The following is a 20,862-nucleotide window of genomic DNA, read 5'->3' as shown; positions in this document are numbered from 1 at the left end:
AGTTTGGGATTTTTTATGTCCCTCGAAACCTAGTATTTTGGGCTTTCTATGATCACTCGAATATGTTATCGAGAACGTGAAATCAAAAGAATATAATATAGTTGTAAGTGTGCCTCGATAAATGCTGTTCTTTTTCGATTTTCGATGCGATCGACAATTTTTTACCACTTATTGAACAAATAAACTTGATAATTTTATCTGGATAAATCGATAGAAAATTATACTGAATGGACGCCTTGTTATTGATTTGCACCACTTTTGTATTTTATAAGCCGTCTTGAATACATTTCGTTCGTCCAGTTTAGCACGTCCCTCAAATGGTAAAAGCATTTTCCGAAGGAACGATAAATCAGTGACAGAACGACTCGCGAAAGAAATAAACAGGATTGCAAGGGTCTCGATAGTTCGATGAATTAGCCTCATCCTGAATTGTTCAGCTTTCGAGTCCCACCTGGTTTGCCTGTCACACAAACTCTTCCATTTTTCATTCGAGCAAAAAACCCAACACCTAATTTTCTTCTTCTACCTAATGAATTCATGGCCCACCGTTTCCAATTCCTCAAATAATACCCAAACACGAGAATAACGTTTCATGATCACCTATTTCATGGGTACGAATGAATTTAAGATTTTTTAAACATACTGCAAGTTCTACATGAAAAAGGTCAAGAAAATCGATACTCAAAATTCGAAACGTTCACTATTTTCACATCATAATTACAATCAAATGAGACTTTAGACTAGAATACCCCCTTAAATCATAAAAATAGTAGGCGTTTTACTGCTGTAAAATCAGATTACCTCATTTCTTTACGTTTAAGATTTAACGATGCATTTTAGAATGGGGTCAAATGTGCTTTCCATCGATAGCGTATCAGGATCACACATTCTGTGCAAGGTTTCAACTCTCTATCTCGTTCGGAAGGGTAGTTACAGAGAAAATTCAGATTATCAAATTTGTGCCTATTTTCTATATTTAATCGAGTTCGTAAAATTACGTAAAAAGTCTGGTGCATGGTGATTATCGAGATACTTATTTTTCGATTCCATATCTAGAACTCGTGTTTGCATCGAACGTGGAAAATATATTTATTAGTCAAAGAAATCCACAGTTGCAATGTGGGGATTAATAAAATATAATAATATTGTATAATTTGATGAACCTTTTATTTTTACTGACTCGTTCTCGCCTAAAGAAGCAAACGACGCTGGTCTGACGCAAAGTGTGGCTAGTTCCCGATAATGTATCGCCCTCGATATTGGCCCCGCCACCCTTCGCGTCTTCATCCGCGTCGATTTTTCGCAGCTTCGTTCGCGGTTAACCGTTCGACTAACAGCGTTCCTGATCGAATTACCCTCGCAGCCCGCGCCACGAGGGTGGAACGAATGGACGCGAACGACCGAATAACGGGGAACGAGACCGGCACTCGCGATATTATGCGCGTAGAATGTCGATCCTCCTCCCCCTTATGCGCTATCGGAAAATGCTTTCCCTCTTTACGGCGGATCCGCGGTCTTCCTCAAAGCTGAAACTTTTTCCGCCGCCGCTTCTTCCTTTCGTTTCTTGTCTCGAAACCGTCGACAGCCCCCGGAATTTCACGTTCAGCCTGCCGTTTCCGAAAGATATTTCCGGTCGCCGCTGCGAGGCTTCCGCCGTGGAAACTGCTGGCACGAATCTGTCTTGATAAATTATCGAGCGCGGAGAGGGAGAGTCGAAGGGTTGCTAATTGAAGTTATCGAAAGTTATTGATCGAAGTTGCGGCCCCGCGAGCTCGAGGGAAGATTGTTCTTGCGATTGAGCGATCCGAAAGTTATAAATTAGACGTTGGTTTTCCGCGAAAACAAGAATTGCTTTTCTGAAACCGTTCCAACCAGCTTGGTTCTTGTTATTATTATTTCTAGTGGCCCTCGCCTGGGGTCGAAAACGCTTTAAGCTGCTTTCGTTCTTCTTACCGGGGCCGTATATTTTTACGGGGTTTTTCTCGCGACTCGGCCAAACTAGAAGAGAATCGGCAGACAATTATCTTTGGAACGTGACGATCGTTGAAAAGGACATCCGCCGCGCTTGTTACTTTGAACGTCGTTTCCTGCTTAAGATCGATCTTCCCTCTTGTTTCTCGCTACTTCTAGGTAACCTCACTTCAAATTTCATTAAAAGTCTCGGTCGCTGGTTTCTTCGCTCGATCTAGAAGCAGATTGTGCCCAATGTAACGTTGCACCGTTCAGAACTTCGTTTAATACGAAACGTTAACTGATTCCTCGATACTAAGTTTCCTTCGTTTGATCGTAGCTTCGATATTAAGTATTCCGAGTCGGTATCTAGTTCCCTGAATTATTTTCACGGTAATTTCAAGCTCTATTTCGAGCAACAATTGAAGGAACAATCCCGTACAATGATACTGTTAAGAGAAAATAAGCTTGATAGGACTTCGAAACATTAAAAAGTGCACTTGCAGTAACAAGAATCGAGTATCCTACTTTCCTTTATTAAAATTGCAACTTTATTTTTGTAGAATTGTTTCGCCGTTTGGAAAATTTTATCCTTTCGCGATTAATTTTACTGTGAATCGTTTATTCTCTCGATAGTTTCTATTGTAGAAGTAATTTCATAAAATTATTCTATCTGTCAAGTTATTGATATTAAAAGATTCCAGAATGCCAGTAACTGCACTTAATGCAATTAAGTGTGTCTCTCGTACCCTCCATATAAAAAAATAATTCTACTTTGCTCCTATTATGCATTCTCGTAATATGTTTCGTTCTATATCACGAAACCTTTTTGAATTCATGTAATTGTCATAAAACAAATACTGAGAACAGTTCTCTTTCGACGATATTATTATTTATATCTTGACATTTATAATGTGCGAATATTATCAAATAATATTCCTTAATTTTCTATTGTTAATTGCAATTAGAGAATTGTTATAATTTGGTAAGTAAAAGTGTTACAAAGACGATCTATATCAACGTGATATACAGGGTGTTCGGCCACCCCTGGGAAAACTTTAATGGGGGATTCTAGAGGCCAAAATAAGACGAAAATCAAGAATACCAATTTGTTGATGGAGGCTTCGTTAAAAAGTTATTAACGTTTAAATATTCCGCCCGTACTGAATTTTTTTCTCGAAAATGCGCAAGATTTTGGGGGTATGTCTATTCACCAAATATGATTGTAATTGACCCCCACAACCGATAATGATTTTTCCAAAACGATTTGAAATTTTTTTTTTCCGTTGAAAAATTTCACACATTCTCGAATTTTTTTCTAGAAAATCCGTAGGATTTCGGGGGTATGTTTATTCACCAAATATGATTGTAATTGACCCCTGCAACTGAAAATAATTTTTTTAGAACGATTTGTAAAATTTTTTTTTCCTCGAAAAATTTAAGCACATACCCCTGTCGATTTTTCTTGAAAATTCGTTTTTCATTTCTAGTATTTTTGTTTGACACCCTACAGAAAAGTTGTCTAATACTTTTTTGTAGGTACCCATGAGCTCTACTTCAGGAAAAAGTTTCATTGAAATATATTCACAATTGTAGAAGTTATGGCTGTTTGAAAATTGGACCATTTTCATGGGGTTTTTCCCATTTTGCGGGGTCAAGGACCAACTTTTCGAATATTTTTGCGATTTGTACATATTCTCCATTAAAATACGCGTCGTTTGCTTTTTTGAACATTAAAATCCTTCAATCCGTTCAGAAATTATGACGTTTTAAAGATTCGCATGAAATTTCAGTGAAACATATCGATGGTATGGTCAGACATTACATTTTCGGTAAGGAATTTTTTTCTCGAAAATGCGTAGGAATTCGAGAGTATGTGTAATGACCAAAAATGATTGTAATTGACCTCCGCAACCGAAAATAATTTTTCCAGAACGATTTGGAATTTTTTTTTTCATCGAAAAATTTCAGCACCTACCCGATTTTTTTCTCGAAAGTGGATAGGATTTCGAAGGTATGTGTAATGACCAAAAATGATTGTAATTGACCCCTGCAACCGAAAATAATTTTTCCAGAACAATTTGAAATTTTTGAATAACTATCTCACGAAGCCTCAATCAACAAATTGATATTCTTGATTTTCGTCTTATTTTGGCCTCTGAAATTCCCCATTAAAATTTTCCCCAAGAGTGGCCGAACACCCTGTATAATCTTTTTTAGAAAATATATACTAACCAAATTTCTTCCCTCTCTGATAAATTAAATCCAAAGTTTTGGCGCTCGTCAAAATCATCTAGCTCGGTGTAGCGCACGAAGGCGCGGTAGTTTTGAAATTCGTCATCGCGGAGCAGACACGGTTGTCGCCGAGCGTGCACACCTGTGAAAACTTTCGCTGTTCGATACAGAGACTGATTAATTAAAGACCAGAATCTTCTTTCGTGTACTTTGGAAGATATCTCGCATCGTCCGAAATACGCCTCGGAAAGTTCGCGTCGTTTGTCGGAAGTTCCGCCGTAGTTCCTGGAACGATCGGGACGACGACAGATTACAGAGTCCCCTTTATAAATCAAGCGGGAGAACTATGTTCGATTATTCGAGGAAAATCGTCATAGCGCGTAATGAAAGATTAATAAGACGAACGGTAACTCGCGAAGTTCGAGGTCTCGTATCTTGGAATTCCAATGCATCGACGATGAAGTTGCGCGAAAGTTACGAGGAGATGCTGAATTTAAAATGACAAAAATTCTGCGACGTTTTGTCGTGGAAACCAATCGAATACATACAGGCTTTTGCTTACTGGCGATAGATACTTCGAGAGTGATCAAGGCTGGAATGAGACAAAAATTAGGAGCGATAAAGTTGCATTCAATTTCATTTCCCATCTTATAAGAGAGCTATTGTGATTCTCTGATTAATAAGATTGCGTGAGTAGCGAACAGAATAAATAATCTGACTCCCAATTCTGTGCAGGTCTCTTCAAGAGAGCCATTTTGCTCTCTGGTAGCGCTCTTTCGTCGTGGGCCGTGGTCGAAGATCCTGTCTCGTACGCGCTGAAGCTCGCCAGGGCCGTCAACTGCTCGATCCCCGATGATCTACTGAAGGACAACGAGCTGATCGTCGACTGTCTTCGAGAACGTAGTTTGGAAGAACTGATGCAGGTCGACATCCAGCCACCGACTTTCCTCAGCGCTTTTGGGCCGAGCGTCGACGGTGTGGTCATCAAGCCAGACTTCCAGAAAGACTTGTTGTCCTACATGGGCCCAGAATTCCAAGGATTCGGGTAAGGGAGTCGAAACACGCAGAATTTTAATGTTGGAAAACTGATTCGAACAAGCAAATTGTAGATCAGGATTGACTAGTAGCCACGTTTGACTATCACAGTTCCGTGTAAAGCAATCATAGTAATAATTTTCGATCCTTGCGTCGATTGTATTTTGTTTTAATCGACGCGTATAAAATGTAAACCAAAGGACACAAGAGGTCCACGTAATCTCCTCCACTTCTTAAGTTCTTGGAAGCCCCTAAACAAGCCAAGAACTTAAACAGTGGAGAGGATTAGGTTGTGTGCCAACATCTCCCAACCGTAGTCGAATAGTCCAGAGTAAGGTTTTCCAAACTTTTTTAGGTCAGAACTCTCGCTTGCGATGCATTGTATTCTAAAAAGATCAGATTTTGACATTTCCCTCTGTTACAAACTTTTAATCAGTGTTTCCTCTTTAATTAGATTTACTTATCTGAATCACCGTTCCGTTCAGAATGGGAATCGAGACAAGCAAACGTTCGAATTGTAATGTCGGATAACAGCTTCTTCTTCGATTCGTATAATATTTTGTTTAGCGATGCTAATCAACAATTTTATCGGAGGTAATAGCCAATTATTTAAAGTACTCTTACCAAACCACCGGTGACGTCCTTATCTCTAGGAAGAACTTCCTTAATGTCTTCGTTTCCCGTCTCCGCGACTTTATCGAGGCCCCTCATTAAATGTAAAGCAGATGCAGAACCTGCTCGATCCACCGCGGACATTAGTGCGGTTCATTAACGGGATTGTAAATGACCCAGCCCAGTTCCGCAAACCCATTACCATATTTGAATTCGAGCACCGGCTATAGTGTTACGAGACAAGCCTCGAACAATAAGTTTTTTGCTGTAGTTAACGCTTGTCACACGCGTCGAGCATCTCTATTCGATCGATGTTTAGTTAATTAGTTTGACGTTGCACTGATTTTCTGCTTTACTCTACTTAACGTTCGATCGAAAGTGTACTTAATGTCGCACAATATTTCATACACTACTTACTAATGATTTATTTACTGTAACCGTTAATCCAAGTATTGGATACTCTTTTTACGAACAGTATAGAATTATTCAATACTCCCCTGGTTATCGATTTAAAAATTATAGAAACTCATTGAAGTCTTAGATAAATTTAGATGTAATTAAAATACTTTTGACGGGGATTTCAATTCTCTGCAGTAAGACAATAGTGTTTCTAAACAGATGATACAGTGGATTTCGTATTGAATAAATGTTTTCCAAATTGTCGGTTACAGGCCGCTTCCGAAAAAGGCCGAACACGGAGCCCCGATCACCAGCAACAACAAATACGATTTGTTGTTCGGCGTAACGACCAGCGAGGCTTTGTGGAAATTCGCGGAAAAGGACGTGCAGCAAGGATTCGAAGGCGAAAGACGAGACAGGATCATCAGGACATACGTGAGGAACACCTACGTCTATCATCTCACGGAGATATTTTACACGGTGAATACATTTTCATATTAGTGAATATTATTTATCGTCCCTTAATTTATTTCGAGACAACACAAGTATTTTTATTTTTTTATAAACTTAAACAAAATACTGATCGTTTTGTATATCGGTGATAATGTGCAAAGTAATTTATTGAACTATCCAGAACATTAGAGATTATTATTTTAAATGTAGAAGTGCAATAGGAAAATTAAAGATATTTTGTTTACGATGAAATAACTAATGGAATATCGTTACGCGTGAGTTGAAAAGTAATAATAACAAAAGCGAGTCATAGATGAGAGAATGCAATTCATTGCGTCTAGCACCACGTCCCCATGGACGACTTCCGCTTTACGTCCAATTTATCCCCATTATCTGCCCGTTTGTCTCCCACCTGGCAATTTAATTATGCAGAGTATTCCATTAGAGCTGATAAGACTATTAATGAGCATCTACGAGTGTGAATTTTACACGTAATTTCACGTGTGATCTGAATTTTCGAAAAAATGTTTAATATTAATACATCATATCGAATATTTGCTTTTTACTACGGAAAAGCAATCAAATTGTTTGAAAATTCCTGTCAATTTCAGTAGTTAAATAGCAATTGGAACATGCACTGTCTGGCGAATGTATAAATAACGGAAGAAAGAAGGTAAATGTTCACCAAATTCCGATAAACCGTCGATTTCGACGATTATTTCCCAGCCATTTTGCATTTATTTTCATAATGCTCTTAGGGAATAATTTGGCAAACATTTGGCGGATCATCGAGTCTCTCGTTGCTTCAATAAAAATATATCGTCCCGTATGTATACGCGTCTAATTATCCATAATCGTAAAACGGTATTTAACCACAAATCGCGCGATAATTGTTCCCCCACGTGATCCGTATCGATGGAGGCCAGAGTTCGAACTACGATCCGATTTTCCAAATATTTCGAGGGAAAGCGACCAGCTCATTCTTTCCCCATTAGTTTTACGTACTACGTTGCTACAAAAAAAAATGCAATTAGCTATTTTTTTATCGTATAAAAAACTTCACCCGACGATACTCGCGAACAAAATAAAACGAACGTAATGCTGAAATAGAAATCCACGTCGAAATCGAAGGAGCAGAAGTTCGTTTGATGATCGCATTATTACTCTTCGACGAACTCTTTGCAGACACCGACAACAGTTACAATTGTGCTGTTTCTCAAAGCAGAAACGAATGGACGCAGCGTCGCGTGCGAAAAAATTGTCTCGAATAATAAAAACAGTGTACGCTTGATAACACGAGTAACGGGAAACTTTCTCGCGGCGGCTGAATCCTCCCGCATTTGCATTTATCGTTAACAAAATGTGCGGAAACGAACTCCAGTATCAGTTTTCCCATTTCGCCCTGGCTCTTTGAATTCGTTCTACAGTTCGCTGAAATTTCAGTGAAATCCATCGAGTTACATCATAGTTCTCCTGCAGTTCTTGTCGAATCTCGTCGAGAACATTCCGTAGCAATGGAAAATCGCTGACAATATTTAAAGAATTGCTTGTCAGGAAAATGAACCGAATATCTAATTCCGAACGTTCAGAAAAAAAGGGTACCATGATTTTTTAAATAAAAGAGAGGTCGACTGGGAAGCGCAAAAATACAGGAAGTCAAATTTTAATCGACAGCAATATTTCTCGTCTGTTATGTTCAATAATAATCGAGAAAATGGAAATCATTGAGTACGAAAGAACTAGTTAGCTAAGTAATTATTTCATTCGCAAGTTCAAGCATGTGAATATCAAAATTGTGATTTGGGTGGTGAATCTCTAGGAAGAATATTCTAACCGTGTAAAGCTATATTATGTTGTTATTTGTTTATTATTAGGTGGTGAACGAGTACACAGACTGGGAACGTACAGTCCAGCATCCAGTCAACACGAAGGACGCCTGCGTCCAGGCGCTCAGCGACGCTCAATTTGTGGCGCCGTTGGTGCAAACTGGCGATCTATTCACCCTAAGACACACAAAGAAACCAAACAACCCTCACATTGCGCCGACACCCGAAACAGAGAAAGAACCGATGCCCAAAACGTACTTCTACGTATTCGACTATCAGATGAAAGATGGCGACTACCCTCAGGTAAGTGGTTATTCAAACACACGCATCGAGACTGTCCCTAAAAACCGTGTATATTAACATCGTATTATCTAAAATATTTAAACCATCGTCAGACGTCGAAGTTATTACGAACCTTTCACGTTATGGAACGTTCGACAATTATACTTCCACTTAACAATTGTATCGACGATGTCAAACAGATCGAAGTTGCAATTTATGATAACAGTAACCGACTGATAATATTATTATAAACTATGTACACTCAAGGAAATATTATGCACTGATTTATTATACTTCTTACGAAGAACTATTTTGAAAAGAACATAAAATTTATTTGAAAAACTTATCATGTGTTTTCTATCGTTTGTTTTTGTTTATTATCTCTCGAATATAATTCTCAAATTCATAATGCTTTTTAAAGTTTGTTGATGGTTGATTACAATAGGCGAATTATTTTCAAGACAGTACGTTTTGAGCTTGACTATGATAATAATGAGCGATTGATAACATTATCTGGGATCATAATTAGCGGATTCCACTGTACCTGATAAAATGTATTAAATACTTGACTGCGATGCTAAAATCGAACCAGCTTTCCCGATTCTCGATAAAACTCAAATAACACTGTGCGCCGACTCGAATAACGTAACTTTTAATTAGGTTAGAATTTTAAATATAGCGAAATTGAATGCAAACATCAAAATATAAACATGAAAAGATTAAATATATCTCGAAGCTCCAGCGGTAATTGTACCACTTTTAACGAAACACTCACGGTATATATTTTTAGGTGGAAATATTAAATTAATCGAAAAATTAAATATTTTTTAATTAATGCCACGCTCAACAAAATAAATATACGGTTCGTGCATATTCATTTAAAACCAATCATCACTGACCGTTACTGTGATTTATATTTTATAATACGAATGGTTCAGATAATTTCGCTTATATAAAGATTGATGAGAAGGTAAATTGGTTATATGATACAGTTAAAAATCAATACTGACTTCGCGGAATGAAATGGTTACTGATTTATTTCGTGTTTCTAGTTCTTCTAACAATTTCCAGTATCAATGATCTGTAGAAAGGATCGCGTAATCGTTGCAATTCATCTTCGTTTCACTCGACGTATTTGATCATTGTCGCACGGAATACAGTACCGTAAAATAGGACAGAGACAATTGAATTATCTTTAACGTGTAAATAATCAATTACGAAACGTTTGAAGGTTTGCAGTCAGTTAAAGTACAACGCTTAAAAATAAATAAGTTTAACTTACGCTTGAGAATACTTCCAGCGACATATTTATAAAACTGGCAACGAGTATTCCGCAAGGCTCTATCGTTTTCTGCAATATAATTAGTATCGATTTTTGCGTTTCCAATGGTGCTACGTACCACCGAGCGAAGTACCTGAAAAATATTACACCGAACATTAAACTCACCGAGAAAGTTGCGTTTTCAAGTTTATTCGTAAGATATGTTTTTTTATTGAAAAAACATATAATACGTATCCGTAAACTTGTAACAGGCAAAAATAGAAAGAATCTTATATCCGATCGAACAGTTAAATTTTTATCGTCGTGAAATACCTAACTCTGTAATTAAAGTTTTAATTTCTACTTAACGAGTAACGGATAAGCAGTCGTTTATCTTTTATTCTTCATTCAAAACTTTTATCTGACTAAGAATTTTGCCCATCTGTAACGTCAAGAGACGAGGAACAGAATGGAAGGTGTAAGCTTTCGCCGGTGGACTTGAGCAACTAAACTAACTTCGAACTTTCGTTCCTAGCAACCAATTAAAAACCTTACGCAGGAAGTTCAAACGGGTTAGATTTTTTGTTTTATTGCGATACGTTTCTGCTAGCTGATGTATGTATAACATACAAGATATAATAGTAATATTTTCAGTAACTAAATGAAAACTGAGAGTGGTATGGATTTGTCAATTTTTCTAAGTTGAATCGATTGATATCCCAATGCAGTATTGTTAAAGTAATAGCACACAAATTTCGAAACTTTATCGTAGTAATACTAGCTTTTGGTGCTCACATTTTGTAGAAAACGTCCGAGCTGCAATCTAGTAGCCGTTGTCCAGAATAAATGTTCATGTAAACGAGAAGTACGTTACCAGCGGCGTGTAACGTGCAAATGACTGCTTCGACCAAATCATCCAAAGTTCTCAGGGTCTCGAACATCTAGAAAAATATGAACGAATATTTCGAATTTCTTCCAGTTTGAGTGATGTTTGAGTCGAAAATACAAGCTTACGCGAAGCATGGTGCACGTAACGACGCCTAAAGTCAGTCCGGCTTGTATCACCAGCGAAACGCTATAGTGAGAGACCAACATTTTGACGTATCTTTGGTTTCAAACAGATTCGAAATTAAAAAGATACGTCAAGATGTGAAAAATATTTGCGATGAAATACGTGGACCCATTTATCTCTAGAAAATAAATGTCAATACTAACTCAATGTTTTCGCTGTGAAACTGTACACAGTTAACGATTCTCTCTGACAGGATAGATTTTCGGTAAATACTGCGAACTTGTTGCTTTCTATCTACATGGTCGTCGACTATGTGCTCCAATCGAAAACTGAAAAATATAAACAAATACGGACGAACTGCCTATTCTAAAGGCATCTTCTCGACAAAAATATAAACTATATATGCTGTATGTTAGAATGTGGCATGTACTCGCCCCAGAATGCTAAATCTAGCGCACAGGTGAAAGAGTATAGATATGACAACGATGTCGCTGCTCGCCGCCATGTTTACTCCCATTATGATAGAGATAATAGTGTGCAACGCGATTGGAACGTAATATTTTTGTCTGTCAACGAGATATTCTCCGCTGTAGATGAACAATCGGGAACGAGATTCTTCCAGAGGCATAATTGTATCGAGCAAGCACGGTGAAAAAATCACCGCTGCGTACAATGCTGTGCCTGCATATACAATGACTGAAACGATAACACATTTCAATCAAAATAAATACATATCGTATCGCGTTTGGATGTTCATTTCAATGAATTTCTGTGAATTAATTTTATTTATTTAACTCTTTTATTTGCCGAATAAAACTAAGAAAAGAAATAAATCACGAATCTATCGTTAACCTTCTTACCAGTGTAAACGATAATCAATGATCGTCCCTCCTCCGCGTATCTTTTCAAAAGTTTTGTCTCATCGGGGTTCGTTAGCACGGCCCAATCGTGTCTGAGACACTCCAAGAGTTTTGACAGCTGTAAGATACAATAGTTAACACTAAACCTACAATGACCGATCAAATAGTGGGTTGAGTGACTTATATTTTGTTGTACAAAGATTTGGTATCAAATTCTAGTTAGCTTCCGATGTAAATAGGAAATATATGTATAATAAACATGAAAGGAGAAAGAAAAGAGTTTCCACTGTCTTGGAACAGTCTAACAATGCGTATTAAAAATAGTTAAACTTTAGACGCATGTAGTTTCGAAACTACTAGCGTTTTATAAATAATTAAGACATTGTTAGAAGCGGCAAAGCTTCCTCTTTAAAATGGCTTTTGGTTTTCGTCGATCGGACTTTCCGTTTTCGAGATATCGTAATTTATGTAAAACGTAATTTTTAAAGTTCCGCTCTCCGCCTTACGAAAGCCTATTAACGCATATTAAAAATACTAAAACTTTAGATGCGTGCAATTCCGAAACTACTAGTATTTTATTAATAATTGAACCACTGTTGGCGGCGGTGAACCTTCCCCTTTAAAATGGCTTTTGGTTTTTGCCGATCGGACTTTCCGTTTTCGAGATATCGTAATTTATGTAAAAGGTAATTTTTCTTAATTCGACTATCGCTGTCTCCGTTTGACGCGTCGCGTCGGACCTCCTTGTCGCACGTTGACCCACTGACCGAGTGAATGAGTGACGTCACGTTTACTATTTACTACGGTCACGTGCGGTCAACGGCCTTGACAAGGCCGTAGTAAACAAACGCTTCGGACCCTTATATCTCCGGAACTAGCCACCGCATCGACTTGAAACTAAAATCGTCATATCTCCGGAACTAATAAAGCTATCGACTCGCACAAACGCTCATTTTAAAGGGCATTTCATCCCCTATCCTGTGAACGTAACAACTACTATAATTTATGCTGTCTTCCATGTTTATTTTAACATTTACTTTGACGCTCGACTTGAAACAAAAATTGTCATATCTCCGGAACTAATAAAGCTATCGACTCGCACAAACGCTCATTTTAAAGGGCATTTCATCCTCTACCTAATGACCATATCACCTACTACAATTTATGCTGTTTTCTATATTTATTTTGAAGTTTACTTTGATGCTACATACTCAAGGAAGTTTCAATAATACCTATTGATTATACGACTAGTATGCGATAAAACTAGATCACAAATTATATATTTAATTGAAAATGAATATAAATTTGTATACGTTGCCTCGTAAAAGAGAAAAAAAGACTGGTCATGGTAGGAATGGGTAAACAAGAATTGTTGGTCTGGGTTAGTGTTAATGACTGTCACAATTATTTTTAAACGCAATATTATAATGAATCCCAAATTCGATTATTCCAAGCGACAAAATTCCACGTCGAGATTTCTCTTCCGTTTACATATTTATGACGGACTGATTATAATGGTCATTAAAATTATTATTATTTGCAATCATCGAGCGAACAGCGTTTATCAAGAATTTTTTCGTTTAAACACCTACGCACGTCCATGTTAATTATTATAATTTAATAATCGATCATATACACATTCGGTCATCCATAATTTTATTGTTATTACAATAATTGATTACTTACGCTATCAGAGTTGTACGAACAATTGATAAACTTCACATAGCAGATCAAACACGGTAATACAGGGGTGAAAACTGTGATTACAAGATCGTTGCTGAACTTCGTCGTTAAAAAGTGGCATAGCTAAAGAAACGTTCATATTAGCTTTATTTCATGATAAACTTTCGTGTAAAACTAGTTTGACGTTTCGATCCCTTATTTAGGAATAAATTTCTTTTTATTCTACACAAGCAGTATACATTAACAAGTACACGTTGAAATTATTAAACGTACAATTTCGGTGTCTCGAAAAACACGTCGCTTGGAAAAATAGCTACATATCGAATCAAAAAATTCCCGTATGAAGTGAAACAACAGACACAAAATATTGCGATAAAGTATCAAAAGTTTAAATTACCTGCATGATTAACCAGCTTGAAACGTACAGATAAATGAAAATCTTCTTAAACAACTTGGACCATGAACGCTCGTAGGGCCACTGCCCATTGAGAGACAAGACAAACTTGGTGATCTTGAAATATCTGTTTCTGAAAACGTCCATCGCGAAAGAAGAACCAGCACGCGTCTGTTCGCTCGAATAATTCGACCCCTGGCTCTGAGCTCTGGCTTTAACCCTTCCTTTTTGCCACGGTCCGATGAATGATTAAAATCGAGACGCCGTTACACTTACCCTTACTGTCACCCTTCCCTTCTCATCGGAGACAATGTAAAACCGTCCCTCTAATGACACGTCTGATCGAAGTCGCGCCAAAGACACCGGTAAATTCCTCGTGCACTTTTAGCGAGAATTTTTTAGCACGAGGGTAATCCCAAAGACGCAATTATGGTCTTGCGTGTGCACTTTACGCTCCCCCTTTGACACGCGTGTGACAGGCTGGCGCGGGACATAAGTAACGTAGCAGTAAATGTTGCAGAATTTCTTTTTTCTCTTTGGCACGATTCGATCGATGATCTTCGACGAGGCGAGGCGAGCCACGGCTCTCAGTTCTGTCGCGACTAGCGTCGTGTGTGGGTGGTTAACATTTTGTTTGATCGTCGAACTTAAAACACATTTCTGAAGTAGGAAACTCTTTTAAAGAATTCCGAATTGTATTTATACAACGATTCGAACGGCAAGTTTCGCGAGCTCGTTGCTTTGGTGTTGAAAACCCGAAACGATTAAATAACTGACAGCAGAAAGCGGAGAAACGTTTCCACGGAAATTACTTTTCTCTTCGCGGAGTAAGTCGTGGGTGGGGATTGGTTACACCCCCGCGCCCCAGTAAAATACAGTCTTAAACAATGGATACAAAGTGAGACACGCAGACGATGCTCGGAATGCGTTTATTAAAGGGAAACTTAATTCAATCTCTGAATTACCCTCCGGTTCTGGTTCTGTTACAAAGATACAGCTACTACAATGGCGTGGAGTTTCGTGAAACAATCTGTTATATACTCCGAAAGAGCTGTACAATTTTCAATTTTTAGAATATCAGTACATACTAATAAATTTTGTAAAAGCAATGGACCAGTCAGGTAAGTTTCTCTTCATTTATGGCAATAAAATAATTTCTGTTGGTCCCCAAATTCGAAATTTAATGAAAGATGACACCTTTAACGAAACATTAAATGATTTTAAAATAAGTAACGAAATTGCCTTGCATGCGACTGTTTCGTTGGTTGTTTCGTCGTTGGATTAGAATTTTACAAAGTGAATTTGATAAGACGGAGAAAGACACTTTAGAAAATCTACGTCGCAGGTTCCATGGGATTCTTTTCGAGCTGTTGAGAATCCACTCATAGTTTAATGAGAAAGAGTTGAATTCCATGGAACTCAATTTTCTCGGGCTCCAGTGAACAAAGTGCGGAAAAGATTTTCCACGCGTAAGGTACTTTTCTGCTCTCTTTTCGGTTATGAAATCACGGAAACACGTACGAAACATTTCTGTATTCAGCTCGAGGAACGCTATACTAAAGTAATAGTGCTTCGCTATGATACAAATTGATTTAGTTTCGTATTAAGTTTCTAAGAACAGGCTTGTTTTAATAATCTGTTGATTTTAATATAGTAAATGTAGCCTCATGTAGCCTCAACTAGTAACGAGTCAGACTCGTCAATGTACTGCACAGGGTTAATAATAACTACATTAATTTACGTATAAGAAGGTAGAACTTATTTTTCAAAGAAAAATCTACCAAATGTGACTGGCAATTCCACGAAGTTTCCAGCGTAATTTTTCACCGAAGTCTGGCGCAGTCCCACTCGACTGGCAATTGACAGATGCTGTTTTTTAGACAGGTATTGCCAAAGCCCGGAGAGACACCTGTGCAGTCATTGTCGAGCAGTCACGCGTTTCGCATTTGTATGCCACGGCTGTTGCGGAGGAGAAACATTTTTCAAGGTAGATGAAGTTTCTCGTTTCGTTTCGTATGGAGAAGAGGTCGAGACGTGTCGAGGCTGGCCAATTTTGCAACCTTCGAACGCTTTTCGAAATATGCTTTCGCGGGACTTCAAAGTACCTCGAAAATGTTGAATAAAACTTTTTGTATTATGTTCGGTTCTCGAGATAATGCACGCGATAAAGTATTTTATATGTTTCATTTCCTCCGGGGCGAGGTTGTACAACGAATGCTGCGTGCAATCAATTTCTGTGTTTATTTTGCAACTCCGAAAAGTACCAGTGAATGTAACTTGAAAAGAGTAGATTATTCGATGAATATTCCAATGCTTGCAACCGTCGATTGAATATTTGTTCAATGCTGTTCGCTATTTTGTGACCATTCCACGAAAAAAACAAAAATCTACATTTTTTCAATTGAAAATTTCTTGCTAGACTCTACTGGATAACGCGTCGTTTGTTTTCGTCAGTGTCCGTTGACATTGTGTATTTTTTACGTCCCGAACACGCAGTACTTAATTCATGGCTATTATTTTCCATTCCCTGCAACTCGGAAGTTTTTAAAGTTTAAACACCAGCACGTTTACCGCTATTATTTTTTCGCGATAGTTTTTCGAGGTGGCTTTCCGAATGTTTACAGGCAAATATCCCAGCGTAGAGATGGTTTACTGCAAACATTGTTGACGTTGTTTTACGTGAAAGAGAGAAGCGATCAACCCAAAACCGAGTGCAAATTGCATTTACGACCGATCAATTTTTGTCACGGAACACAAAAGCTCCGTCCGGAATGTTTCGATCGCTGTTTGTTCCAAGCAATTTTTCCTTCCGAATAGACAACTTAAGTGGTAAGTCGTCAAAATGTTTGCAATTTAGATTCTTTCTTACTGAACTATAAAACAATAATTACGAAACAAACGAGCGTCGAATGGTAAGAATGACAATAAATGTGACAAAATTTTGCATACTGAATACTTCATCGAGTGGAAAAACACGGGCATCAATTTTATTTCTGACAATTCGTTGCGGTAGAAGAAATATTCGTTTCGCCCACGCTCGACAGAAATGCAACACGGAACGCGACGTTTATTGTAACCTTTCCAATAATTTGTAAACCAATGCAGCCGCAATCGGTCGACCATTTAACAATATTCATCGCTGCCGACTGTGACACTGAATAATTTACATACATCGTGCGGATTGTTAAATACATTCACGCATCCGTATGTAAACACGATTATCATTTCTGTCAAACAGCGTTATACTACGGAATCTGGAATTCTCGAAGTCAATATCGAGGCCGGGTTGCAAAATATGCATTAACTGCACGCAGCGCAATAATAACGATGCGCACGACGAAATTGGAAAAAAGAGAGAAATGTGTTTCTCTTTGCATAGTAATCGTACAGCCACCCCATTGAAACAAATATAAAACGAAACGATAATATATATTATTTGGACATCAAATAACTTATATTATTTTCCTGTAATGGGAAACATATTTCCCTATATGCGCCCATTTCATATTTTGGTGACTGAGTGTGATAATTTACCAGATATAATTAATAAACAATTGTAATTTTTTCAGTTCTGCTGGACATAAAACGTTTTGAAATAGGCTGTTCGATTTGGTAATGTACAGAATTTCTGTCATTCTTTAAATGAAACAAATATTGAATATTTTTAAACCGTTCTGGCCGTGCATGAGCCTTTATTAAAACAAAAAGCAAACGAATAGAGTATACAACATGTGTTACTCGATGGTAAAACACGAAGCGTCTATTGACGCTGTTAATTCGACATACAGTGTTGAAAATATATTCGAACTGATCTCTAAGAGAAAAAAAACACACACACAGCAGCACCAATTCGCACGCTCCTATCCGTTTACAATATTTTATCGGATAAACAAACCAACTGGACCACGGCAATTAGTAACGCTTGGATAAAAAGTGTCATGAGAGATGCGTCACGAATTGTCGCGATATAAAGCATGTATTTTAACTGGCAGTAGATTGCGAATTAGATTTCACGTGAATGAAATAAGATCGCAAACCGTTGGCTACAAATTAATTTCGCGTGAATCTAATCCATCAAATAATATAAGACAATTATTTCTCGGTTATGCAACGCGTAAAAACAAAATGTTAAATCGGAATTATACAGCGCATAAAATTGACAAATAATATGTCTGTTATTTTACGTGAACAATGTAAAAAAATACAAAGTTGAACTGAATATTCACACGGCGATTCAATATTTATTCATTTTGATTGACGGAATTGTTTATTGATCGAACATGATGTACCGTTTCGAGAAAGTCTCTGGTAAAAATAAGTTATATTTATCACACTTTGCAACGTAAATAATGTGAAAGAAACAAAAGTAATACATTTATCCCTTATATGTCATTGACCCCCGCAACTAAAAATAATTCTTATAGAACGATTTGAAATTTCTTGTTTTCGTCGAAAAATTTGTCCACCTTTCTGAATTTTTTTCTCGAAAATGGATAGGATTTGAGGGATATGTCTATTCACCAAAAATGATTGGTATCGATCCCTACAACTGAAAATAATTTTTTCAGAATGATTTGAAAAATTTTTTTTTTCGCCCTAAAATTTCAGGGAAACATATCAGCGCTATGGTCAGACATTACATTTTCGGTAAGGAATTTTTTCCTCGAAAGTGCGTAGGATTTTGGGGGTATGTCTATTCACCAAAAATGCTTATAATCAACCCCCGTAACTGAAAATAATTTTTTCAGAACGATTTGAAATTTTTTAATAACTTCTTAACGAAGCCTCAATCAAGAAATTAATATTCTTGATTTTGATCTTATTTTGGTCTCTAGAATCTCTCATTAAAATGTTTCCCAGAGGTGGTCGAACACCCAATACATAAGAATAGTAGCATCTAATTACGTATGTTTTTGCGTGCATATATGTTCGATGAGAGAAATTAGCGAAACCGTAAAAATTGCTGTTAGCAAATGTGGTTGTGCTTTCGTGAGTTTGCGAATTAGAAAATAATTAAACCCATTAGACATTGCTGCCGTCGATTATAAGCGACAGATAGCAACAAGTGGTCAGTAAAGAAGTTGAGATCGATACGATGGCAATACCTACACGAAGCGAGCCTACGAATGACGACACAGACGAGTTATACGAGTAGACCTCTCACCTTATGGACTTTCGTGGCCCAATCTGACTGCCATACTCTTCTCATGTCTGGCGGTCAGTTGAGGAACTATTCACTGAATTAGTATTGATAGGCAAACAGCTGTAGTTTGTGCGTAAATACATGTGAGTTGACTATGCAGGGATTGAAATTCATTTCTAAATCTGTTAGTAATATTGCAAGTGACACATAAAGACCCCAGAAAAATGGAAAGATCTACTAGTATACCTCGTCTGTGATGATGAGTCTCTCGATACGTTTATGTTTGCAATCGTTTGAATGGCCAGAAGCCAGTCAACTTCAATATACGTGTGTTCGAACATAGGGGATGTAAGGTTCGTGTAACTTGAACGCGTTCAACCAATGACAAGCAAAGTCTGACGAAGGGTGACGCGTCTTCCACCCTTGTCGCGCGACGCATAAATAATTCCGTAGGTTTTTATCTCTGCCCCCTTATAGCGCATCATTACGCCATTATTGCGCTGGGAAATTCTACACGCGGTGTTGCATTTAGATGATCGTGGCTGTTTGTTTTCGCGCGCGGGGTCGTTGGGAAAACATTTCTTTGCGACAGTTTCGCAGAGCTTGGCAGTCAGGCGTGGCACGCTGATAACAGCGCGTTATTAGGTTCGTTCGAATCAGAGATGGACAAATTTTTATCGAACGATTATTTTTACATTTTAATAATCTGAAGATCCAGTCGAATACAATAGCGTTTTCTTAAATTCGGAAATAGCTGCCATTACAGATCGAATATTCTATAATATAATTTTTAGCATTCCAAAGAGTGAAACAAATCAATTCGTTATCTTTCGTGACTTAAATTGGAATAGTTTTTCATAACCGATGACCTGAGGTTCTCCTGAAATTGAGCTATAAACCCAACGATCGCGCCAAAGATGCAAATTAACGTTCTACGTACCGGAAGGAAAGATAAAATTCTCCACCGTAACAATAATCCCAGCATCCACGGAATAGTAACCCATTCAGAGAGGCATAGCGCGTCATGGTTGACGATAATCATGGATAATCATCCGCGCTTGGCCCCGAAATTGCGTCGTTTCGAAAGGCAATAGCGGTCAACCTAACGACCCAACGAAACTACAGAACTCGTAGCTCGTATCGGCGGCTAATAATTGGAACAACGGTGCTCCTATAAATCTCCCGCAGCTCGACCGTGCACGAAGGGTGATCGAGGATCGCGTGATTTGTCCAACGGGCAGCTTCCGGTCGCAACTTTCCGTCAGCTTCCGGCTGAGCGAGTTCAAGTACGGACCGAATATGAATCGCCGCGAACGAACGCGTACGAACGCGGAATAAACTTTGAAATGAGTTTAAAACTCCTGGATTGTTGGGCGAACTGTTGGCAGATTTGTTATCCACCGCCAAAGGTAGGGGTGCAGGGGGGGAGGGGGGGCGGTCGGATGCAGCCAGAATACCGTTCGCAAGACGGCCGCCGGGTTGGTTAATCTTGGGGAAATTATATTTGCGTCTGTGCGCGCTGTCTGCAAAATAAACCATCCGCAATTGCCTTGGTTTAATTGCGTATAACCATGGCGATGGCCGTGGGTGGAGGTAAATGGTCTTTGCGGCGTAAATCTTCTCTCCGCGATACTCTTCTTCTCATAAGACGCACTTCTTACTCTCCTAATATTTATCTAAAAACTTACGAGTCATCGTTCAAACCAGTGGTTCTTAA

The 20,862-nt window shown here is 38.1% G+C and overlaps 2 protein-coding genes across 14 annotated transcripts in view; one reads left to right on the top strand and one right to left on the bottom strand.

The window, feature by feature from the left end:
- Nucleotides 1-20,862, top strand: part of Nlg-4 (neuroligin 4) — a 425,248-nt gene that overhangs the window by 284,172 nt on the left and 120,214 nt on the right. For all 6 annotated transcript variants that reach the window (XR_013079732.1, XR_013079733.1, XM_076765746.1 and 3 more), the window contains 3 exons: nt 4,921-5,230; nt 6,504-6,711; nt 8,559-8,813. Coding sequence is in view for 4 of the 6 variants with exons in the window: in XM_076765746.1 (XP_076621861.1) it covers nt 4,921-5,230; nt 6,504-6,711; nt 8,559-8,813 (773 nt within the window). In the remaining 2 variants the exon portion in view is untranslated. The remainder of the gene's footprint in view (nt 1-4,920; nt 5,231-6,503; nt 6,712-8,558; nt 8,814-20,862) is intronic.
- Nucleotides 2,005-15,228, bottom strand: LOC143342167 (putative odorant receptor 85d). Of its 8 annotated transcripts, none has more exons than XR_013079737.1 (8): nt 14,006-15,228; nt 13,612-13,731; nt 11,926-12,043; nt 11,269-11,746; nt 11,068-11,158; nt 10,849-10,994; nt 10,075-10,207; nt 2,005-2,399 (listed from the first exon to the last, which is right to left on the bottom strand). XR_013079737.1 is itself a non-coding variant. In XM_076765756.1 (7 exons), exons 4-7 carry the CDS (start codon nt 11,146-11,148, stop codon nt 2,235-2,237), a joined length of 525 nt encoding a protein of 174 aa, XP_076621871.1. In that variant the 5' UTR covers nt 11,149-11,158; nt 11,269-11,394; nt 11,926-12,043; nt 13,612-15,228; the 3' UTR covers nt 2,005-2,234. The 8 variants fall into 8 exon arrangements, 4 of the variants coding, with proteins under 4 accessions (XP_076621871.1, XP_076621872.1, XP_076621870.1 ...); XR_013079738.1 differs by lacking the exon at nt 2,005-2,399 and adding an exon at nt 9,731-9,985; XM_076765756.1 differs by having other exon boundaries at nt 11,269-11,394; nt 13,612-15,228.

The sequence above is a fragment of the Colletes latitarsis genome, chromosome 5, assembly GCF_051014445.1.
Source record: "Colletes latitarsis isolate SP2378_abdomen chromosome 5, iyColLati1, whole genome shotgun sequence".
NCBI classification, from domain to species: Eukaryota; Metazoa; Arthropoda; class Insecta; order Hymenoptera; family Colletidae; genus Colletes; species Colletes latitarsis.
This window is presented reverse-complemented; position numbering and strand designations above follow the sequence as displayed.

Excerpts from the sequence above, each read along its gene's own strand:
- LOC143342167 (XM_076765756.1), bottom strand. The coding sequence starts at position 11,148 with ATGTTGGTCTCTCACTATAGCGTTTCGCTGGTGATACAAGCCGGACTG. Across the intron at positions 10,995-11,067 it reads TTACGTGCACCATGCTTCGC|ATGTTCGAGACCCTGAGAAC; the intron begins GTAAGCTTGTAT and ends ATATTTTTCTAG. Across the intron at positions 10,208-10,848 it reads TCGGACGTTTTCTACAAAAT|GTACTTCGCTCGGTGGTACG; the intron begins GTGAGCACCAAA and ends AATATTTTTCAG.